The 12001-nt window shown below is 42.6% G+C and overlaps 1 protein-coding gene across 2 annotated transcripts in view; it reads left to right on the top strand.

Annotated features, from left to right (window-relative positions):
- Nucleotides 1–3810, top strand: part of MMS22L (MMS22 like, DNA repair protein) — a 143959-nt gene extending 140149 nt beyond the window's left edge. For both annotated transcript variants that reach the window (XM_061623391.1, XM_061623393.1), the window contains exons 24-25: nt 1510–1677; nt 3124–3810. In XM_061623391.1, the coding sequence (XP_061479375.1) occupies nt 1510–1677; nt 3124–3205 (250 nt within the window). In that variant the 3' untranslated portion in view covers nt 3206–3810. The remainder of the gene's footprint in view (nt 1–1509; nt 1678–3123) is intronic.
- Nucleotides 3811–12001: the final 8191 nt, after the last annotated feature.

The raw sequence follows: 12001 nt of genomic DNA, 5'->3' as shown, positions 1-12001 counted from the left end.
GTCTGCAGTGGGGAGCCTGCTATACCCTGTGCCGGGGGTTTCTTTGCATTCACCCTCTCACACCCCTGTTAGCCTAATGCTGCCTAGAGATTTGACCTAGTCATAAACAAGAGAGTTTGAGATACTGTCAAACTGAGGCACTATCTGTTTGAAGTAGAGAGTGGATCTACCTGGACTCAAAAGAGAAGAAATATGTCTATACAGTTACATGTTTTACTATAACTGTTATAAGGTTCGTAGTTATAAATTAAACTGAACTATACTAAACTGAGTAAACTCTTACTCAGAATGTAACTTAGGTGTTGCAACTATTCTGCCATTCAGTAATCAATATTTTTGACATGGAAATGTTTCTTGAAAATTTGAATATGGGTTTTTAGTGTGTGTAAAGTTTTGGGAGTTGCCTGTGAATATGCTGTTTAGAATACCAGATAATGAGAGGCTTTTTAAAGAGAGCACCAGCTTCCAATAGCATTGGGGAAAGTATCCAGCTGCAGTAAAGTTCTGCTAATGTCTTTAAAGGTGCAACATTCCAGTGGTCTGGGCCTGAGGATAACCATATGTGGATAACTGGATTCAAGCGGAGAGACACGACTCTCAAAAGTTTATAACACAAACATAGGGACCCCAAGACAATTAGAAACTTGACAGATCCTCTCTCTCTCTCCCCTCCCCTTTTCTTGCATATGGATACACACCCTCTTGTATGGGCACTCTAGCCGACTCATGCAGGGCCAAGAAAGGGTCTCAGCCAAAGGGGATGCTAGGGTTGGAGAGGCTTTGGTTCTGTGGCTATGTTCTAATCTGCTTTCCAAGTGGGCCTAAACTAATTTAAGATATGAATTCAGAATTAGCCAATGCTAGGAAGACTCTCATAGTCAGGTGGATAGTTACAGTGCTTCTTTTTGACATAGAGTCCATTTAAGAATGGGTACAAAGGAGCTTCCATCTTAGGTTGCTTATCAGATTAAAATATCTATTCGACATGATGAGCTATTAAAGATAAGGAAAGGGTTAATGTTTTGGCCAGAGAATTTCATTTAAATTTGGTACACACCTTCAACAAGACTGAAAGTCTCATTATTCCTTTGAAATTCAAATGTCGTAAAGTTAACATGGACCATGACTGTGCATGATTTTGTCAACTTACCCATATGACACTTGGGGATGCAAGATGACTTGTGGTATCAGAAATGGATAAAGTGCTTTTTCATCATGGTTCTAAATTGTGACTAGTACAAACTGTGGTTTGGCATACTGCTGAGTACTTTCTCCAGTGCATGTTGTATTGAAGAAATCAGTCTTACATACTTGCTGGATCTGTGGTTAGATTTTAGTTTTTTAAATTAAAAAAAACCACCCCTCCCCTTTTCTTTCTGTCTCTAGATCTGATCCTGTGTGCTCCCTGGACTCCTTTTCAAATAAAAATACACATTTCTTCGGTAGAGTTTGTTTTCTAAGAACCAATTTTTGTACCTTGCACTAAATGCCCTTGTTTTCTTCCTTCAGGCAGTTTATCCAGGATTACACTACTGTTTATGATAATCAAGTTTACAGCATCTTGGAAGCAGTGGCAGTCTTGGACCAGTCTCTAGTTATCAGCCTGATTCCTGCTACGACAGGGGCCCTGAGGAATTCAGAGTGCAAACAAGGTTTTGGCAGAAACGCTATGCAAAGGTACGTTACTGTTGTTTTTGGGTGATGAACAGAAGTTCACTCCCTTTACCAAAGGCATATGTAAACTACAGTGTAGGTTTCTTTCCGGCTGGATTTCTCCACAGTTAACTTCTATCTAGATACTTAACAAATATTAGATTTATGTAATGGAAACCTTTTCATGTTTTGTTTCATGTTTTGCATATTCACATAAATACATTTTAAAAATCTCTAAAAAATATACCAATAAGCTGCTATCAGAGCCAGATCATTCCACAAGGCTTTTTTTAATTGTGTAGACTCTTGTCATATTGATTGAGATTTTTTTGTACACTACTTTCCAGACAAACTTTGTGTATATAGCGGGCTCTTCCCCACTACATTTATACATCACCTAATATTAATCTAAGGATTTTTTGTACATGTTCGAAAAACAGATTCTCAGATTTAAAAGGAAATAAAATATTATTTCTGCTGTTCTTCACAAATAACTTTTATCATACGAGAGCTTCTTTATATGGAGTTCTCTCCTCACAGCTCCTGCCATTCTAACATATTAGGCGTTTTTGAAACTATACTGATGTTTTCTTCAGGCTACAGGAGTAGAAAGAGAAGCCAGTTTTGTCTCCACTCATTTTGCCTTGTCAGAGTCCTGTTCTTAAGGTCAAACAAATTGTTACTAAATAAGTTTGACACATAAGTCATGGCTGCTAAAAAAAAAAAAAGTTGCTGATTATCCAGCTTGTATTTTTCTCTTCAATTATAAGGTAATTTGGGGTGATCAGGCTAGGGGATCAGCTGTTGCAGCAGATTCACATTTGTATCACAATATTCATCTGGTCTCCATGTAACCTGATGCACCTCCATCAGCATCAGATTTGGCTAATATTAGATGGAGTCTGTGGTATATAGCTGGGTTGGGAAACGTTAGGCTTGGGGACTGAATGTCACCCTCCAAGCCTCTGTCTGGCCTTCACATCTTCCTTGAGTGTTTTTTTCATAGCTGGAATGTGTCTTTTAAACTCTGATAGTACCTCTTGCTTCTCTGGATGGAGGATAGAGAGAGGGTGTGCGTAGAAACTAGCCTACTGTACAAACGTAAAATGTACATTTGTTAGTCTGCCCACTTTTGCTTCTGACCCTGCTCGCCACTGCATGTGGCCTTCAGAAGGTTGCCCAGAAGGAATGTGGCCCTTGGGCTGAAAAAGGTGCCCTATTCCTGGTGTACTGTTTTCAAAACAAGCATTGCCCAGAGGTGCTAGGAGGTGATTGGCCATGGTTGTCAGTCAACTTTCGGCCCATAGTTATATAGGTTATATAGCATTATTTCATTTTCCCAGGCGTTCGGAATGGTTCTGTGGTTGATTCCCTTAAATTTCCTTTAAATAGCCTAAGAATGACATGACTGATTCTCAAGCTTCATGACACTGATTTTAATTAACGTTATATACTTTTGTTTTTTTACAGAGAAGCCTATAAAAGACTCTTATCTCAGCTCGCAGAGGCTGGACAAACGGAGATACTGAAACTGGAAAATGAGACACATTAGTAGAACATGGATTGCTATTTTCTACGCGGTCATTGCATGGAATGCCAGTTCTTTATGCAGACTGCAGATTCCCTGTCTCCTGGTGGACATCATTTCTGTTTAGCTTGAAAATGCATAAGTTGTCCTTCCACAGCCTTTTTGCTGTAACATACTGCATGCAACATGGAAAAAGTAGCACAGATATTTTCTCCTTCAAATGACTGAAAACCCTTTGAATCCTAGCAGTAGAGACTATCAGAAGAAAATGCCAACAAGTAAAGGAAAGTTGATGACTTTATTGTTGAAGATTTTAAAAAAATAGTCGAAGGGTAAAGGTAATAGTAAAGGTAATCTGTAACAGTGAAGTTTTTTTTCTGCTGTAATGAATCAGTACACTCTGACTGTCAGGCTTTTTATTCTGACACCTTGAGTGATGTTTTGCACACAAATGCTTTATATGAGCTTGGTGACTGCAATGGGGTTCATTCTGAGCAAGACCAGGGTTAGGTCAGGATGCTTCAGCCGCCTTATGTTAACAGAAGAGCTTGTGTATGCGTTGCATGGAATGGTGACAGCTGTCCTAGCGTTGTCCCTGTAATAAAAATGTGTAGCTGTGTACTGTGGAATTCAACATCTAGCCCTCCTCTCTGTTGTCCTTGTACAGTTTTACTGATGTAGCGAAACCAGTGCTCCCATTCTTGAAATAACAAAAACTGGTTCAGTTATAAGAAGCGGTACCCAGGTCACTGTATATACTAATGTCATCAGTGCCTTCTCTAAGTCTTCTCTCCACCACCCTATAATAGTCTTTTATTATCGATGTAAGGATGTATACCTAGCAAGAAAAAAATGTTTAACCAAATTCTAAGACGAGAAGGAAGGCATGCAGGTGCAAACATCTTAATTCAAATCTTTGCTTATTTTTTTTTGCATCACATGATTACATTTTGTCTGTAGTAAATTGGATTTGTTAGATATTTCAGGATGTTTATGATATTATATCCTGACAGTTCTATCATAATTCTCCCTGTAATTTCCAAGTTTATTTGATGTATGGAATTCATGCTTCCGTTAAATTACATAATCCTAGCAAGTTACAAGTCATTTGAATTGCAATAGTGAGTTGTATGGACTTGGTGGCAAAGCCAGCGAACCAAACTGTAACTTTTCAGAGTTAATGATGAAAGACTGTTTTTTGTGTCTATCAATTACTGCCATGGAAACTTCCCTATAATCTTGTTCAGAGCCTTTCTGTATTGTTATAGTATTCTTATGTAAAGGTAGCAGATTATCTCTTTCCTAAATCAACTATCATTACTTCAGATAATACAGCAACTAAAAGCCTCTTTTAGGCTACTTAATAGTGTAGAGCATAGAGGTTCTTTTCATTATGAAAGTGACTTTTTGAACCTGCATTGTAGGCTTCTTGTAAGCTCCTGCACCTGGGAGGAGTTTTATTCATCCCAAAAGGCCTTCATTTCTAAATGGTTTTTTAAAAAAAGCCTGCTCAAGTGAGATGTCTACAAAATCTGAGTCTACTGTTTTCTAGAGAACTGTCTTTAGCATTGACTTCTTAAAAGTGAAGCCTTTGACTTTTGAAAGAATAGAATATGTAGCAAATTGTTTAACTGAATGGAGTGTTTTTTTATTTCAAGCATAATTAATACTTAACTGAGTTTTTTTAAAAAAAACATGCTTTCTGCAAAAGTAATATGGCTCTCAGTGCATGAAAAATTATTTAAAGTTTGCAGTGAACGTTCAAACGTTTATTAACAAACAGCCTTTTAACATGACCACTAGTAAATGATTATTTGGGGTTGTACGCAATAGATATGATTAATAATATTACAAAGGTGGTTTATAAAGTGTTACATTGGCTGATTAACTAGAGAACTTCCAGAAAATAGAACTTAAGTGTTTATACAGCACTCACAAAATGGTGGGAACTGGGCTGCATCGATCCATTTCTGTGTTCTACATAATATATACAGTATGTATATATAAAATGCTAACAGTTTGGGCATGGTATACAAGAACCACAGCTAGTTTATGCTCAGTTTAGCATTGTTTTGTTATAAAATTGTTGCTTTTTATAGTAAATTCCTTCATAACATTTAGGGTCATCATCATCATGTCATCACCACTGAAAAGGCCCAATGTCACTTTCCCACCCTCCACACTTCCCTTGGAGGGGGCACATGAAGAAGGGCCTCGGATGATGAACACAGGGTCCAGGTAGGCTCATGTGGAGAGGGGGCCCCTAAGATATTGGGGGTCCTCAGCCACATAAGGCTTTATAGGTCAAAACCAGCACTTTGAATTAAGTCAGGAAACTAATTGGCAGGCAATGCAGTTAGACCATGACTGATGTTACATGATCAAATCTCCTACCTTCAGTCAGTAATCTGGCTGTTTAAGTTCTGCACTAGCTGCAGAGTTCCCTGGGCAGAGGAACTGATTGTTAAACCACTCTGGGAATTGTAGGTCTGTGAGGCCTCCTAACAACTCTCAGAACCCTTAACAAACTACAGTTTCTTGCATTCTTTGGGGGGAAACCACAACTGTTTAAAGTGGTATATGTAAAGTACAGAAGGAGCCATAGTAATAAAAGTATTTGGCTTTGAAAGGTGTAACACCTGCTGCCGTGAGCACATCAAACTGATAAAAAGAGCACATCCATAGGCTGTGGCCCAGAAGCTCCAGTGTGCTTTCTTACAAACGGAAATGTTCCGCTTTGCAGGGTGGAATTGGTACATGAAGCTTTTCTTCACAGAAGAGAATATGTATGCCGTGGAGATGGGTCGTTTCTGTACTCTTCTGCATATCTACAGAAAGTGTACTAATTACTACTAAGTAACTTCTGGAGCAAGTCTGTGTGTAACTCTTGTAGGCATCTTAGATCTGCACATCTTAAATTGGCACTTCATAATTATTGGATAAATCGGGGGACCCAAAAAACATTGTAGTGGATAAGAGGGGAGTCCCACCAAACATTTTAGTGGGCGAGGGAAATGGAGATGGATGCTCAACTCACCCACTCTGGCCTTGTTTCCTCCCTAATCATTATGCCTTTTCCAAAGATCCAGATTCCTGGGAAGAAGTGGGCTTGCTCCTTCAATGTGTGCTTAGTGTGGTGGCCTCTAGCCCTGAAACAATTGGGGGAGGGTTAGGGTTAAGTCTGAAGGAAAACCTTGAGCCCAAGATACTCCAGATCCAGGATTCTCCAGTGTGAGCTCACATGGTGTCTGCAAAGACCTTCCCTGGCACCTGCAGGGTCCCTTTATTTGCTCCACTGAATGTGGAGAGGGCTATGGTGGGGAGGGTGGGGGGCCACAATATTAAGAGGCTAGGCGGCAGACGCTGGAAAGGTGTAGGTGGCAGGCCATGCCAATTTAGGGGAACGAGGGATAGATGCATTATATCCATCCCCTGTTCCGGGCCTGCTCACAGCCAGAAGAAAGCTGGGGGATGTACAACTCCATCCGACCTTCGACTGCTGCTGTGTAATGCCAGGTCTGTGGTTCAGAAGACATCACTCATCAACGATATGATTGTGGATGAGAATGCAGACCTGTTGTGCATCACGGAAACTTGGCTGGACGAGGCCTCAGCCCCGGTGCTTGGGGCCATGTGTCCAGCCGGGTTCCAGTACGCGCAGCAGCCGAGGGTTGGTAGGCGGGGAGGGGGTGTGGCAATTATCTATCGGGAGTCTTTGATTTTTACCAGACCTCCTCTCCACGAGACCACGTTTGTTGACTGCATGTACTGGAGGTTGGGCCCAAAGGGCAGTTTAGGAATTCTGCTTGTGTACCGCCCACCCCGCTGCACAGCAGACTCCCTGACCGAGGTGCTTGAGGTTGTCGCGGATGTGCGGGCTCTGTCCCCTAACCTAGTGGTTTTGGGGGATTTTAACCTGCACGCTGAGGCAGCTTTCACAGGAGCTCCTTGGGATTTCTTGGAAACCATGACTTCCTGGGAACTGCACCTTAGTAATACGGGGCCCACCCATGTAGCCAGTCATGCTCTTGACCTTGTGTTTGTCTCGGGAGGGGATGGAAGTGCTCTGAAAATAGGGGCTGTTGCTGTTAACCATTGTTGTCATGGTCAGATCACTATCTGGTAAATATAGATCTCTCATTGCCGCACACCCTCCGCAGGGGACAGGGACCTATTAGAATGGTCCGTCCCAGGCGCCTGATGGAGCCTAAGGGATTCCTGAATGCACTGGGGAATTTGGAGTTGTCTGAAGGTCGCCCGGTCGAAACCCTGGTGATGGAGTGGAATAGGGAGATCACCGGGGCAATTGACCGGGTGGCTCCGAAACATCCTCTCCCCCTGAATAGAACTCAGACTGTGCCCTGGTATACTCCACGGTTGCGGGGTCTGAGACAGGAGGTGAGACGACTAGAGCGCCGGTGGCGGAAATCGCACTCTGAAGACGATCGGACACTGGTTAGAGCAGCAATTGCAGCCTACCAAGTGGCAATGAAGGCAGCAAAGAGGGAATTCTTTGCTGTCTCTATTGCGTCCGCAGAGTGTTGTCCCAGGAGGTTGTTCCAAGTGGTCCGAAGCCTGGTTGGTCCAGTTGTGCAGGAACCCATGGAACTTTCTAAAGCCTCCTGTGACATATTTGCTAAACACTTTGCTGATAAAATTGAGCGCCTAAAGAGTGTGATTCTGTATGCCGTGGATACAGGAAGTGTGCCAGAGTCGGCCAGTTGCATTCCGGTCTGGTGGGATCGGTTTCAGCCTCTTTCCTCTGAGGAAGTGGACAAGGTGCTCTCTACTGTGAAGCCAACCACTTGCTTGTTTGATCCTTGCCCTACATGGCTCATTTTGGGCTGTAAAGAGAAACTGAGCGAAGGGATCAAGGCAGTGGTGAATGCTTCTTTAGAACAAGGTGTGGTGCCATTAGCCCTCAAGGAGGCAGTAATAAAGCCCATTCTGAAAAAGTCCTCCTTGGATCCCCAAGATTTAAACAACTTTCGCCCAGTTTCTAATCTTCCATTCTTGGGCAATGTCATCGAGCGAGTGGTGGCCGAACAGTTAAAGACACACTTGGATGAAGCAGATTATCTGGATCCATTCCAGTCTGGCTTCAGGACTGGTCATGGAACTGAAACAGCTTTGGTCGCTATGGTGGGTGATTTAAGGAGGGCATTGGATAAAGGAGAACATGCATTCCTCGTCCTCCTGGATCTCTCAGCGGCTTTCGATACCATCGACCACGGTATCCTTTTAGATCGTCTGGAGAGAATGGGAATAGGGGGCACTGTTCTACGGTGGTTCCGTTCCTATCTCTCAGACAGACATCAACGGGTGGCATTGGGGGATAAGGTCTCGGACCCCTGGCCTCTCAATTGTGGTGTGCCACAGGGTTCTATCCTTGCCCCCATGCTATTCAACATCTATGTAAAGCCGCTGGGAGCCATCATCAGAAGATTTGGGCTGCGGTGCCACCAATATGCGGATGACACCCAGCTCTATCTCTCGTTTAAGTCCTCGCCAGAGTTGGCTGTGGAGACCATTTCCAAGTGCCTGGAGTCAGTAAGTGAATGGATGGGAGGAAATAGGCTGAAGCTAAACCCTGACAAGACCGAGGTGCTGCTCGTGGGAGACAGGAAAAGATTAGGAGCTTTAGACCTGGTGCTCAATGGGGTAAAACTGCCCCTGAAGGACCAGGTCCGCAGCCTCGGGGTCATCCTTGATTCCCAGCTGTCCATGGAGGCTCAGGTTTTGGCAGTGAGCCGGGCAGCTTGGTTTCAATTACATCTAATACAGAGGCTGCGACCCTATCTGCCTGTCCATCTTCTCCCACGGGAAGTACATGCCCTGGTCTCCTCTCGCTTAGACTACTGTAATGTGCTCTACGTTGGGTTACCCTTGAAAACGGTCCGGAAACTGCAGCTGGTACAGAATGCGGCGGCACGTTTGATTATGAACAGCCGTCGCCGCGATCACATCACTCCGGTGTTAGAAGATCTACACTGGTTACCCGTTGTTTACCGGGCCCAATTCAAGGTGTTGGTACTAACCTTTAAAGCCCTATATGGTCTCGGCCCAGCTTATCTGAAGGAACGCCTCCAGCATCAACAAATATGCCACCTGACTAGATCAGCCACTCAAGACCTTCTCTCAGTCCCACCAGTCAAAACAGCTAGACTGGTGCGGACCAGAGAGAGGGCATTTTCAATCGTGGCCCCCACCCTCTGGAACTCTCTCCCTTATGATCTTCGCCATGCCCCCTCCCTGCCAAGTTTTCGCCAAGCCTTGAAAACCTGGCTATGCAGGCAGGCCTACAAGATCCCTGGGGTAGCCTAATTTTATTGGTTTTAGCTAGGGGTGGGTTCGGTTTTGTTTTATATTGTAGTTCTTGGGTTTTTATGTAGTTTGTATGTTGTATTTTAATTGATCTTGTACGCCGCCTAGAGTGGCCGCTTGTGCGGCCAGATAGGCGGCCTAGAAATAAAATTTATTATTATTATTATAAACTTGGAAGCAGCACACTATTCTAGACAATAGAAAAGCCTCTGACATAGATATGTGGGGGGAAGGGCACCCATAACAGTTTCTTCAGTATGTCCACAAGCCCAAAAATAGATACTCCGATAAGTGGATGGAATCTATTGAGTTCTGGCAAATTGTTCAATAGTTGCATTTCCAGGCTTCCTCTTGGTGCTGTCCAATACATTCCTGTATGTATGCCCTTTATGTAGGCTGCAGGGAGGGTGGGATTTTGACTGGAAAGTCTATTTGACTTCACCCCGTTTTTCTACAAGGGGGTTATACTTGGTAGAAACCCTCACCAGGCCAGTTTCCATCCTCTAGTAGGCATCCTGCTGACAAGTTAAGAAACAGACTATAGCTTAAATTTCTTCTGAAGAGTATTTGGGACAATTTCTGTGATTCATTATGTTTTCCATTTAAATTTCTTCTGAGATACTTCTATTCTCCATGCCTGTTACCCTGTATAGTTGCATGGTAGATCCTTCTTTAGATTTTGTATTATTTTCTTCAGTGCTATATATTTCAAAGTGTTTTTCTTCCAGTTTCTTTTTGCAAACCGAAAGAATCTGAGCACCTCCTGTATATTTTCAGTTTAGCACAGAGAAAGAAAAAGTACACACATTCATTACTGAGAGTTTCATAAGCATCAAATGGTTGCCTGGGATATTGTAAAAAAAAAAAATCATTGTTAGAAAAATTTGTACTAATTACCATCATTCATAATTAGATGTACATCCACTTCATGAAATTTCACATTTTTTTATTATTGGAAAGATGAAGATGCATTTTAAATTACAAGAGAGTTTCATTTCAAATTAAGTGTTGAAACCTCTTCATTGTTACAAAAGCTTCTAAGAGCCAGGGGGTGGGAGATGTACTACTCCTTTTATGATAAAGCATGATTTTTTAAAAAATCTAAATAGTATTTTATTTATTTATTTATTTCTGCGATTTATTTATCGCCCATCTGGCTGGAAACCGAGCCACTCTGAGCGATGTACAAAGTCATAATATATAAGTATCACAACATCAAAACAGCAATAAAACTAAAACAACAGGTAAGGGTTACTACTATTTGGTATAGTTTTCCTGGCAAGGTATCGGATACGGCATAACTATCTAAATGGACATAAGAACATAAGAAGAGCCTGCTGGATCAGGCCAGTGGCCCATCTAGTCCAGCATCCTGTTCTCACAGTGGCCAACCAGGTGCCTGGGGGAAGCCCACAAGCAGGACCCGAGTGCAAGAACACTCTCCCCTCCTGAGGCTTCCGGCAGCTGGTTTTCAGAAGCATGCTGCCTCTGACTAGGGTGGCAGAGCACAGCCATCATGGCTAGTAGCCATTGATGAATTTGTCTAATCTTCTTTTAAAGCCATCCAAGCTGGTGGCCATTACTGCGTCTTGTGGGAACAAATTCCATAGTTTAACTATGCGCCGAGTAAAGAAGTACTTCCTTTTGTCTGTCCTGAATCTTCCAACATTCAGCTTCTTTGAATGTCCACGAGTTCTAGTATTATGAGAGAGGAAGAAGAACTTTTCTCTATCCACTTTCTCAATGCCATGTATAATTTTATACACTTCTTTCATGTCTCCTCTGATCCGCCTTTTCTCTAAACTAAAAAGCCCCAAATGCTGCAACCTTTCCTCGTAAGGGAGTCGCTCCATACCCTTGATCATTCTGGTTGCCCTCTTCTTAATCTTTTCCAACTCTATAATATCCTTTTTGAGATGAGGCGACCAGAACTGTACACAGTATTCCAAATGCGGCCGCACCATAGATTTATACAACGGCATCATGATATCAGCTGTTTTATTTTCAATACCTTTCCTAATTATCCCTAGCATGGAATTTGCCTTTTTCACAGCTGCCGCACACTGGGTCGACATTTTCATCGTGCTGTCCACTACAACTCCGAGGGCTGTCTCCTGGTCGGTCACCGCCAGTTCAGACCCCATGAGTGTATATGTGAAATTAAGATTTTTTGCTCCAATATGCATAATTTTATACTTGTTTATATTGAATTGCATTTGCCATTTTTCCTTCCATTCACTCAGTTTGGAGAGGTCTTTTTGGAGCTCTTCGCAATTCCTTTTTGTTTTAACAACCCTGAACAATTTAGTGTCAGCAAACTTGGCCACTTCACTGCTCACTCCTAATTTTAGGTTATTAATGAAAAAGTTGAAAAGTACAGGTCCCAATACTGATCCTTAAGGGACTCCACTTTCTACAGCCCTCCATTGGGAGAACTGTCCGTTTATTCCTACTCTCTGCTTTCTGCTTCTTAACCAATTCCTTATCCACAAGAGG

This window comes from Rhineura floridana, chromosome 4, assembly GCF_030035675.1.
Source record: "Rhineura floridana isolate rRhiFlo1 chromosome 4, rRhiFlo1.hap2, whole genome shotgun sequence".
In the NCBI taxonomy this organism is placed as follows: domain Eukaryota; kingdom Metazoa; phylum Chordata; class Lepidosauria; order Squamata; family Rhineuridae; genus Rhineura; species Rhineura floridana.
Note: the sequence above shows the minus strand (reverse complement) of the source record. Positions and strands in the feature narration are given on the sequence as shown.